The 13,028-nt window shown below is 38.7% G+C and overlaps 1 protein-coding gene across 2 annotated transcripts in view; it reads right to left on the reverse strand.

Moving 5' to 3' along the window:
* LOC126480808 (peptide-N(4)-(N-acetyl-beta-glucosaminyl)asparagine amidase) overlaps window positions 1-13,028 on the reverse strand; it is a 57,605-nt gene that overhangs the window by 14,864 nt on the left and 29,713 nt on the right. For both annotated transcript variants that reach the window (XM_050104131.1, XM_050104132.1), the window contains exons 4-5: window positions 10,803-10,985; window positions 1,704-2,051 (exon numbers count right to left, since the gene is read on the reverse strand). In XM_050104131.1, the coding sequence (XP_049960088.1) occupies window positions 1,704-2,051; window positions 10,803-10,985 (531 nt within the window). The remainder of the gene's footprint in view (window positions 1-1,703; window positions 2,052-10,802; window positions 10,986-13,028) is intronic.

The following is a 13,028-nucleotide window of genomic DNA, read 5'->3' on the forward strand; positions in this document are numbered from 1 at the left end:
TTTATTTAACTTCCTCTCCAACACCATTAGCCTATTTTTGAATTCTAATCTGCAATTTATTCTTCATAAATAAGAACAACAGTAGAAGCATTTGGGGTTCTAAAGGCCATGTTATTGTCTATTTAATCAAACTGCATGTAAGAAACTGTGGACAAAGGAGGAGATGGACATGTCCAAAGCCTGATGCAATGTGTTTCCTCAGTCAGCTACTCACAGAAAATTTTTATCCAGGAACTTTAACGGGGCATTCAATGACCCTACCTATAGTACACAAGACTGCCAGGGCTGGAATAGTTTGACGAAATATTCCAAAAGGACTTTACCTCAGCACAGCTATGCTCAAAGCAGTCTCTTTTAAGGCCTTTGTGAGTTCAGTTCACATGCTGATCACATTCCCGAGCTAGATAAGGAGTAGCTGACAGGTTCCCCAAACTGTCTTCATTCACACTGATGAACATGCAGTTCATTCACAAGTCACTTCCTCCTACTGAATAAAGGTTAGCCCACATTTGTACATCTATGTTGTATTCCAAGCTAAAGAGATACTGTCAGTCACTCATCAAGTTTGTGCTTTGAAACAGATAAAACTTGCCTTAATACATTCTATCACACATATCTACACAAAGGCAGCTATTTTCTCTAACATCATATTTACTCTTTTGATTGGACCCACCTGAATTCCATCTTCCCTTTCACATTCCTTTTTTGGATGACCCATGTCCATCTGCATTATATGCAGTATAATAGTACATTCTTACTATGTTAACCTTCATTGTTTCACCTTTACAATCACCAAGAGTTCAGTTGTTATGACCCTCACAATCGAAGTTCCAAAGCACGTGTTTCCATAATCTCTAGCACACAACACTCAAAGTTTACAGTGATGTAACAGTTTAGTACTGGATGAGCTCTATCAAGTACTCATTGTCAGGTGTCAACCAATAGCACAGATAATTTAAGAAATATTATGGACACTATTTGTCTCACTCAAAAAATTAAATGTCAGCACAAAAAGCAAACTGTACACCTCTTTGTAAATATATTCGGTAACCATTATATAACACTGAAAAATTGACACTTCCTCATGAAAAGGATCACAAAGAGACCAGCTTTGCTTAAAATAATAATAATAACAAGAAAAATAATAAATGGAAAAAACTGCTCAAAAACTAAGAGATGAACCAGATACCAGTTTAAAAGGACTTAATATGTAATTTGAAAGCACAGATGGTGAGAGATTAACTGATTAAAAGCCCATCTTGATTGTGGGGTGGATACTACAATCCATTACACATGGTTCTACAGCTGAACAGTGAAGAAAGTAGTAGACTTAATATCAAATATATTTCATGTATTCATGTATTAAAATAATTCATTTAACTTCATATGTACTTTATCTTTAGTTACAAACTTTCAGCAACAATCACTGTTTCCAATCTTCTCTGAGAAACTTTCCGTATAATTAAGGAAAGGTAATCCTCCTCCCAGAGCAGATCAATGCGCGGAGCACAGAAACACATAACAGAAAACAACATCACACTAGCTTTAGAGCACTAGTTCTTTGTCTAGCAATATTACTGACATTCACACACAGAACCACACAGACACCCAAATGCACACTTGCGTGGCCATGGCAAGAGTAATTTAGTGTGTATGTATTTCTCATGTACCAGTGTAAATTTTAATACACTGCATGAACTCACCTCATATGCTGCATCAGTCTGCTTTGGAGGTGTTAGAAATTCCACAAGTTCTTTTAACATTCGCTTCTTGAGGTACTCTTTTCTTGCCAATGACAAACCACGTTGTCTTTTTTCTCTTATAGCAAACATAATATCCAAGAGCTGCTGCTCAGAGCACAAATTTCTGCGCCTTAATACTGAATTGAAATTGCAGGTATAGCGCCAAGTGACATCTTGTACATCATCATAAGAAAAAGCAATCACGTATGAAAGATTTTTCTTCCAACCTACTTCATACATTAAAGGTTTATCATAGGCATTTTCACAAGGATCACAGTGTATCCACCTTTGTTGACTTACAGAGAACACCTAAAACAGATCAATTAATTAGTCATTTGGTCTTTTGAAGAAAAGCAGATAAGATTAGAACACTAATTGTGATATCCACTGTCTGTTTTCAGAGAATTTAGCACTAGAATTGTAAAATTGGCAAAACGTGATTTTGGAATTTTGTCTCCCTACACAAAAAATATTTTTTAATAAAACTCAGAAATTGAGAGACATACATCTTTTCAACAGAGACTGCACTGTATAAATTACAGACCTATACCTACACTCATTGCTTTTATTTCTCACAGAATACAGCAACAGCAGTCATTCTGGCTGCATAACATTTATTTACACATCTATGCACCCTGAGTGGACTGAAAACACTTACTTGCATTGCACATGACGTGACATGATGCATTGATGTGTGTGATGTTTTTCAGTTGTTATTGTGTCTCACAAAATCTAAAGTGCTCAACTGTTTGAATGTATGATAGAGATATCGAAAGTGGCTTGTAAGTGGCCGACAAGGAAGTAATGGAATATTTAAAACATCTGTAGTAAGTTTAACAGAGAGGGTATGAAGGTAATGAAATTGGAAGACAAGTAGAAACTAGAATTTATTATTATATTCAAGGCAATGTTGAATCAAGGGAAAGTAAATGTGATGCATCCAGAAAAGTTACATGAATGGCTGTTACAACAATAAGAGGAACCCCTCCATCAACCAGTATTTCATGCAGGAAGGAATTAGCAGAGGGAGACAGTGATGAAACGGTAGCTGAACCATTTTTTGAATGCCGAGGGCACATTCATTGTCAGTTATGTGAATTCTACAGGTCACAGTGTGTGGATGTCAAAAATGTGCAAAAATGGATTACAGAGTTCAAGAAAGGAGGTATAGATACCCACAAATAGTGCTCTGGTTGGCTTTTGGCTTCGGTCAAAACAACTGGGCAGCTGTTGCATGACCAGAAGGTGATGGTAGCCTAGGTCAAGATATGATGGAAACAGAAGCCGTGGCCTGGGTCAGGGCCCACTGGCAGGTGACAGCAAGCTACCCCATCCTCAAACAAATGGAGCATTAGAGAGGTCTCATCAAACACTAACTGAGATGGTGTGATAGCATGTAAATACAGCCCAGATACGCTGGGACAGTTGAGTTCCATTCATAGTTTTTATGTATAATACAACACGACATAGAGTGACAGGTTACATGCCACATGGATTGTTCTTTGGAAGAATATGTAGCATTCCAGGGATACTACAAAAATATCAAGATGGTGTGAGGTATAATCTTGATGATTATGTGACAGAGCTACAGGAACACATTAAAGAAATGCACCAATGTGCAAGAACACAGAATGCAGAATGTAAGATAAAAAAATATGTAATATTAAGATGGGACCCAGAAGCCAAAGTGATTCCGTTGTGGGGATAAGGTTCTATTGTTTAACGAGAACTTATGAGGAGGTAAAACATGTAAGTGAGATAAACAATGGCGAGGTTCATACATGGTATTTATTCAAACATGAACATGTTTTTGAGCAACTGCAGGCTCATCATCAGTTGGAGGTGTTACAAGAACATTATGTTGTGGATCAAGTGTAGCTAGATGCAGTGCTGGTGAGTGTACTGCCTTGTGATATCCATATCTGATCGCTTCGTATAACAGAAATTATTAAACATTGTACACAAATTGCACAGTATTTAGCTACACTTTGTTTTACACCGCTTCACAGAAAGTAAACATGGGATGGTCCACAATGTAATGTGCTTGTAACACCTCCATCTGACAATGAGCCTGCAGTGGCTTGAAAACATGTCCATGTTTGAATAAATCGTAAAAAGGGACTGGTTGCATATTTATTACCAGATAAATTGTCAACTTAAATCACAGTCGCAGTTTGTCATCCACAATGAATATACAGGAAAAAAAAGGGGACTAATGTTGTAATCTGTCTCAGACAAAATAAATATTTTGCATTTCATGCAAACAGACTGCAGGAATTTTTCTCATTCCAGATGTCAGCGTCTTACTGTTACGTCAATGTTATCCTACTCCTCACTGGGGTTGAGCACTCCAGGCAAGAACTGCACACGCAAGTAACAAAGTTCCAGTTGTCACCTGGACTGTATTATGATAATGTGGACCAAGCGAAAATTTACAATGTAATGTGGTAAATTGTGTTATTTTTATTTAATGGAACTGAGGTGTCACAAGGTGAGCAATTGGATATTGTAAAGACAGGTTGGCATTATTGAATATGATGGCAACAGAATGTAACAGTGCCGAACTTGCATTAAAATGGAATGTAGGAAAAATAGAAAAGTCACTGGGCCTGGCTAGGCAATTGGCATGGCATGAATCCCATGCAAAGAAATGAGGAATCTTAAACTTCATGGGCGAGGTCCATAAAATTCTGTTTAGAACACTAGACAAAGATGACACCACATACTTCAATAGATGTCTTAGAAGGAGAACAGAAACAGCTGCTCCAACTTTTGAAGGAGCAAGTGACAACAGCTGAAGAAACCTTGACTTTTTTATTCAAATGGTAAGCTCCATAGCCAAAAATGAGGAAATTATCATGCATGGAATGAAGCAATTAAGCTGGCACATCATAGAATTTGAGAACATTATTGGCAAACAGTTTCAGAGAGTTGTAATTTTGATAACAGTTACCGAACAGCTGATACAACTGATGGCCATTTTCAATGGGCTAGAATGGGAAAACGACTGTCAACAATGCTCTGAAAGGTATTCTGGAACTGCATCTGATCAGTCCAGTTCAGATCATGAAGATCTAGAACTAATAAAAAAAGACATCAAAGACAAGCAGTTCCCTGTCGACATTAAGGTAGACAGAATGATTGCTCTGGATGTTGTTACTGGTGAAAATGTCTTAAGTTATGTGTTAGATATCCCACTAGTAGAGAAACTATATAAAATACTACCATTACTGTCAAAAGTGGACAAAATGTGACATCTATTTACACATATTGCCCCACAGAAAGAGCTACTGCTAACTGATGATGCAAAGTTAAATAATGAGCAGTTACAGAAGGACTGTGTGCAAAAGCTAATAGTGTTAAATGAAAGTCTGTGGACATCAGTAAGTAATAATGAATGGCTGTTGGTAGTCCCAGTAGATGAACGCATCACAATCATCTGTCATGACGTAAATCACACAGATATCATGCTCTGAGGCACAGGGAAGATACAACTTTTAAGTAAATGTTGTGGGTACATGGCTCAGATGGCGATACAGTCTGAACATATAATATGAACAAATGTTCCCAATAGTGATATAGTGCCGAACTTAAGCACAGAAAGAGATTGCTGCATAGTGAATAATGAGAGGAAGAATATAAGTGAACTGAAACTTGGAACTGCCATTACAACTAGCCATTAGTCATTGAGATGATCTAACAGCTGAATGACATAAGTTGGATGACCTACAAAATGAGACAATACCAGGAGAGAAGTGCCTTCAGTGACATCTCATTAAGTCATTTCTCTTTCTTGAGTCTAATAGGCTCTGGTGTAGTAGTTATAGTAATATTATGTTGAATATACAGATATTGTAAATGTTGCAGAGACTGTTTTAAATGTGTGTGCAAAACTACAGATGATTGTTTCACTAAAATATATGTTGGAAACACTATAATAAATCAGTGCCCAAAGAGGCATAGAGTCAGGTACCACCCTGCAAGAAAGACTTCTAGAGACAGTGAAGTGCCTGCTAGAAATGTTAGAAGTGGTGTTTATCAAAGTGTTAAGACAAAAATGGACAAATGTTGATGAACAATAACACTGGTAGAAAATGTGAAAAACTAGTGCAAAGTGTTTTCTCTTTCAAGTACTGAAATTGTAATTATGTTATGAAGTGTACACCAATGTGTCAAGTGTAATTCATTGCAAATGAATACTCAATGTATCTGAAAAGAGAATTAGTGGGGTAATACAAAACGTCTCATATTGTAATATAAAATGTATCTGATTTCAGGTATTAGAATATGTAACAATGATATTAAATGTGAAATGTAAAAATATAAATGTTTCTCTTACAGGAAAAGATTGATTTATAAGTATTTCTGTCATGGACACCTCTAAAACAGTTGTGTGTCTCTTTTGAACATTACTGTGTAAAACAAATGTGTGTGTTTCCCCATTAATGGAATAAAATTTGTGAAAAACCTCATATAAAAAATGGTAGTTGCTGAGGACAGCACCTAAAAATTTTTCCCTAAAGGTGGAAGGTGTCACATTTTTAAAAAATGCAATGCCTGAAAGGCAACAGAACAGCAGCCAGAACAAATAAATTTTCTAGAAAGTACTCGAAGTACAAAGGAGATGGCAGAGGAAGGGTGCTGGTTTGGGCATTAGTCAGAAATATTACATACACTCACAAAGTATCACATGAGTTCACATGTAGAGTTTTGAGGCATAGCACTCCATTGCAGTGACCATATATGGTCATACGAGGCTCCGCAGGGTGGTGTCTGGAAGCACGAAACATGGAAGGGGCGACACAGCCTACCGCACGGATAAAAGGCAGGGGCAGAGTAGCCCGCAAGAGAGTTCAGTACAGACAGTGGTCCTAGAGCAACATCTGTGTAGGTCAGGTTGGCTGTGCTCACGCTCATACTTAGCTGCTTTTGTAATCAGGAGAACTATTATTCAAGTCATTATCCGATTCTTGCACAGAAGAGCAATTGAAGATTTTAGTTATTCAAGTAATGCATAAGGGGTTCTCAAAACTGTTTCATAATGACATCGAGCTGAGCAGATTTGATATTCCAAAGAGAGGTGACCTATTCCTATAACACGTGGCATGCTAACTAAACACTAATTCCATGACCTAACCCCACATCTGACACCAGAAAAATATATCCCTATGTTGTATCCAACAAGTGGTGTAGACACTCAGTGACAATGGAGACTGGAGAAGGTCCATCCAGTCAGCTAATGAGGAGATGACTATGTGGAAGTATGAAAGAGTTATGGAACTCAGTCAAGAAATAAATGAACAAGGTTAAAACTTGAATAATTACAATCTTCAATTGCTTGTCTGAGGAAGAATTGGATAGTGTCTTGAATGAGAGTAAACTGCTCGCAACAGCAAAATCCCATTGAGAGAGGTACATGGCTACCAGAGCAAATACTGCAATTCCAGGCCCCAGGTCTCAGACCTGACCTACAAAGACATCCCTCTTGGATCGCTGTCTGTACTTAACACTCTCATGGGCTATGCTGCCCCTGCCTTTCATCTGTGCAGCAGGCTGCATTGCCCCTTCCACACTGGCACTTCTGGACACTTCTGTAGGGTCTCTTGTGACCATATATGTTTACTGTCAACGCACTGCTGTGCCTCATGGCTCTCCACATGGGCTCATGTGATACCTGGTGAGTCTATGTAACATTTCTGGTCAATGTCCAAACCAATGCTCTTCCTGTGGTGTCTTCCTGTGGTGTCTGCTTTGTAATCAGAGTACTTTCTAGAAAACTTATTCATTCTAGTGGCTGTTTAGTTGCCTTTAGGCATTGTATTTTTTAATTATGCAACAAACCTGAGATTCCAATGGGTATCAGACTCAGAATATTAGGAGATTCCAACACTGTTTCAGAACAAATGGACTGCTACTGAACAGGTTGTAAAGAATTTGAATCACTCTGAAAAAAGTACATGATTCGTGACACCTCACAGCTGCATGGACACCACAAAAGGTTGTGACAAACACACATTGCTAGAGGATTTCACTGAAGAAAATGTGTCTGAGCTCCTTCATAAGACCAGTTAATTTTACTTCAGTTATCATAAACTTGTCTGTGTCAGTCACTAATTGGAACTGAATGTTTCACAAGTGTCGATCAAATTAAATGTGCAATAGTAACTCTCAGTTTCTGATTACAATCTATGAATTCCAAACCCCAATCATTTATTTCATATTTATCAAGTTCCCTCTTGAAGTAAATATAACATAGGATAAATGATGTTTGTTCAATATGATTTGAGTCGGGAGTTGCATCAACAAAAATTGAATAATACTTCTCATTTCCTCTCAGTTATAAGATGGCACCCCTGACATGATAGGCTTGACTAGAAATAGGGCATTCCTGACATGATGGGCATAACTATAAATAAATTTATTCTGAGTATCACTTGACAGATATGCACTTTTAAAAGCATTCCAGACCTTGTTGGTCTCTGGCCTTGCTAATGTATTTTGCAAGAATTGGATCATAGTGGATCAAGAGCTCTAATATCCTAAGGAAATTTTCATTATTTACATCTCCAATTTTCTGAGCTGAACCTCCAAAGTCCAAGCCTCTTTGACCAAGAAATAATATCGCATCAAGTCACATGAAATATGTCTGCTTGTGTCTGTATGTGTGGATGGATATGTGCGTGTGTGCGAGTGTATACCTGTCCTTTTTTCCCCCTAAGGTAAGTCTTTCCGCTCCCGGGATTGGAATGACTCCTTACCCTCTCCCTTAAAACCCACTTCCTTTCTTCTTCCCCTCTCCTTCCCTCTTTCCTGATGAGGCAACAGTTTGTTGCGAAAGCTTGAATTTTGTGTGTGTGTTTGTGTTTGTTTGTGTGTCTATCGACCTGCCAGCGCTTTTGTTCGATATAAAAGTTATTTCGCAATAGCAGGTTGATTTTTGCCAACTTAGCACCCCTGGGGATCTAAACCCTTGAGAAACTTACCTGGGCCTCAGGGATTTTGCCCCCCTGCTCCCTCATACCCCCTCATCAGGCCTGCATGTGCCGTGCCATTAGTGCTGCTGCTGAGGGTCACTGTGGCTGGGGGCCAAACAAAAACTGTTAGCTAGGAGGACCCTTCATTACACTGTGGTGGAACTATTACCATAAATTCTTGTTTTCCTATATGTCTAATGACAAGAAGTGTGGTGTTCCAGTCTGTAGTTAGAGGTAATTCTGAGATCCTATTTCTCAGATTACCTGCCACCTGTATATGCATGGCCTCCTTTATCACATAGTTCAGTTCTAGAAAGCTAAGTATATAATTTTTGCCTTCTTGTCCATCATGTGACATCCTGTGCTAAGTGGAGGCTCCATTATTCCCAATTTATATAACTGTCCCACTGTCCCAGACATATATGACAATGAATCTCATCAGGTCAATCTTGCTCTGTTCACATCTGGTTAATATATGCATTCCACAATTGCAAGGAATATTGTACACATGTTGTTTCCTGAAACTGAGAATTTCTTTTAAGGGGCCCAACACTGGTTGTTTGTATTTGCCAGCAGTAACCAACAGGTACCACTTAACAAGGTTGAGCAGCTGGCTAAAAGAAATATTGTGGGATTTATGAAATGTGGTGTAGTGGTAGACTTGAGAGCCATATATACAGGGTGATCAAAAAGTCAGTATAAATTTGAAAACTGAATAAATCACGGAATAATGTAGATAGAGAGGTACAAATTGACACACATGCTTGGAATGACACGAGGTTTTATTAGAACAAAAAAATACAAAAGTTTAAATAATGTCTGACAGATGGCACTTCATCTGATCAGAATAGCAATAATTAGCATAACAAAGTAAGACAAAGCAAAGATGATGTTCTTTACAGGAAATGCTCAATATGTACACCATCATTCCTCAACAATAGCTGTAGTCGAGGAATAATGTTGTGAGCAGCACTGTATAGCATGTCCAGAGTTATGGTGAGGCATTGACGTTGGATGTTGTCTTTCAGCATCCCCAGAGATGTCGGTCGATCACGATACACTTGCGACTTCAGGTAACCCCAAAGCCAACAATCGCACGAACCGAGGTCTGGGGACCTGGGAGGCCAAGCATGATGAAAGTGGCGACTGAGCACACAATCACCACCAAACGACACGCACAAGAGATCTGTCACGCATCTAGAAATACTTTTTTTTCTTTTTGTTCTAATAAAACCCCATGTCATTCCAAGCATGTGTATCAATTTTTACCTCTCTATCTACATTATTCCATGGCTTATTAAGTTTTCAAATTTATACTGACTTTTTGATCACCCGGTATATTGAACATATTCACAAGAAAAGCTTAGAGAGTCACATTTGATGACACATGTTTGAGCTCAGAGCAGAGAAAATGTTTTCTTGTATGGCTTTTGTAGAGAATGTGAACATGAAAAAGATATGAACATTTCTACACAAGTTCTTGATTAATCTCTTTCCATTTTCTCTCTTTGTAACTACAAGATATTTTTTTGCAAAGCACATTTGACATGATCACAACAGAACAGGTGGACACATGATCTTTACCAGATTTCAATTAATGACCCATAATGGATTAAGACACACTAAGGTTTGAAACAAATTTATTAAAGTAAGCAAGTGTGCATGCATACATATGAAAGAGCTCCCTTCCAAAAGTTCCAATTCACATCATCTTCTATGATGAATACCTTCAGATGCACTGTCAAGCACTACCAGGACAGGAAGAAGATAAATGAGTCTTCAAGAAAAGAAGAGGGAGGGAGGGAGGGAGGGAGGGAGGGAGGGAGAGAGGGAGAGGGAGAGGGAGGGGGGGGGGGGGGGGAGAGAGAGAGAGAGAGAGAGAGAGAGAGAGAGAGATATCAATAATTGTTAAACATCTTGGTCACTTTTACCCTTCATATTATCTTAATGAAAGGGACATACATTATGTGAGAAAAAAAACAAGGCACCAATATTAAACAAGTCATACAACAATAATTATTGTTGTAATGCTTCAAAGGTCAAAATTACATAGCTATATTTCTATTAACTTAAAAGATAAACAAACCTCCACCCAAAGATGGTCTGTCACATCATAGACAACACGAACATCCCAACCAAGTGATTTGCACAACAGAGCAAAACAATTTGCCCATTCTGAACAACGTCCTTTCCTTGTCTCTAGAAGTTTTTCAGTTTTATTGTACCGAACAAAGAGTGTTACTTCCCGGCACAAGGTGCACATATATACCTGCAACATAATTTAAAGCACTGCTTGCATCACAATTCAAACCCTTGTTCAATTATTTAAAAAAACAGGAACATACATCACTTGTTGTCATTGTTGTACATGAAAATATAAATTTTATAACAGACCACTGCAACCATTCAGAACAAATATTTATCTGCACAAACTGGCTTCAAGAATCCACATCTTCATCATTTGTATCTATAAGTGTTAAACCCCATTCATCATGCCAGTCCACAGAGAGAATTAAAACACACTGCAACATTCCTTGTTGAGCTAAACTAATCTAAACTAGACTCCACCCAAATAGGCCAAGAAGGTCCAATGGTACAGACCAGCCGCCGCGTCATCCTCAGTCCACAGGCGTCACGATATGGAGGGGCATATGGTCAGCACACCGGTCTCCTGGTCATGTGTCAGTTTCTGAGACTGAAGCCGCTACTTCTCGATTAATTAGCTCCCCAGTTTGGCTAAAAAGGGCTGTGTGCATCCCACGTGCCAACAGCGTTCAGCAGAGCGGATGGTCACCCATCCAACTGGCAGCCCAGCCTGATAGCGCTTAACTTTGGTGATCTGAGGGGAACCAGTGTTGCCACTGAGACAAGGCTGTTGGCATTCCTTGTTGAAGAAGGTGTTGAATTTAACAGTACAGTTGTGAAACCAAACACGTTTGCAAGTTTTTTTAAGATGCATAAACCATAATTCTTTGAAATAGTGATTTTGTATCAATATTTCTTCAGAAAATATTCACTCCTTAGCAATAAATAAGCAAATGATTTGCTAAATAATAAGGCCATGCCTCAGTAGCATACTATACTGTGGAGCAGCCACAGTAGTAGTGTGGAGGAAGACGACAATCTCGAACCCTTCACATTCCCTGTTTTTGAGAGTGTCAGAGGTTTATTCCTCATCCCACAAATGTAAATGCACACTGTTGTTAGTGTCACTTGTCTGAAGCCAATATCAAAACAATTATGATTTATACTGTAGCATGTGCCTGATTCACTCACCTGCTGTCGAACAACTTCCTTGTGTTGAACAATGAAATTACAGCTGCTATTTACTTCACTGCTGTTGGTTCACTCTGGAGAGAAGGTGTGTGCCAAAACTAATAAACCATTTAGCCAAAGACTTTGGATATCTCCTGAACACCAGACTGAATATGTAGGTTGGGTAGAAAACAAAAAGTTAAAAGGAATATGTTCCTGATCTGCCCCTCCAGCCACCACTTTCGCTGCTTCCAAGTATAATGCATCAGCATAACAACATATATGAAAATCTGTAATTACCTCATTACTTTAGCACAGCTATTTATACAAAGATTGAATATTTCAGATTGCTGGTATTTAAGCAAACACTGAATGTTACAGAATACACAAACAATAAAAGTGTAAGGTATTCCAAGAATCTTCCAGAAATGATAGCTACTAAATAACATACAATTACTGAATTACTGGTGGTCATATTTGAACTGGCAACCCACAGTACACCAGCCAATGAAGCTAGCCACTATACCACACTGCATGCACCACAGTTTACAGCATTTCTCCCTCTTCTGGAAAAACAGTAATCTGCTGTTTAGAAGTTCTCATTGGGACCGATTACAGCATCTGGACCATGGATTATGTCAATGCTCTCTTATACGGGAGCACTGGTAAACTCTCATGTGGTGATCATGTTGTTACATTCTCGTCGCTATGATGAACATCGACGGTAGCCCCTCCTGTCCAAGCTTCGTGATTCAAGTAGGTTACCCGTAACCTCCCATCATTTATCTGTGCTTCTTGATTGCAGTAGGGCATGGACAACACCTCCACACTTCAGGCTTCTTGATAAAGGGTCATAATCCTCAACTTCATATGTGACATCCAAAAGGCAATGAAGGATAAGATAACCCCAATTAGCACTTTCCTAACTTTTGCAGCAGCCTCATTTTCTGCACAGGTGTAAAAATCCATACCAAGTCTTCCAGGCTGTGTCTCACTGGCCAGTGCTTGGCGTTCTAGTAACTTATTTGACTTAATTCCTTTTACTCTGACGTGGAGC

This window comes from Schistocerca serialis, chromosome 5, assembly GCF_023864345.2.
Source record: "Schistocerca serialis cubense isolate TAMUIC-IGC-003099 chromosome 5, iqSchSeri2.2, whole genome shotgun sequence".
In the NCBI taxonomy this organism is placed as follows: Eukaryota; Metazoa; Arthropoda; class Insecta; order Orthoptera; family Acrididae; genus Schistocerca; species Schistocerca serialis.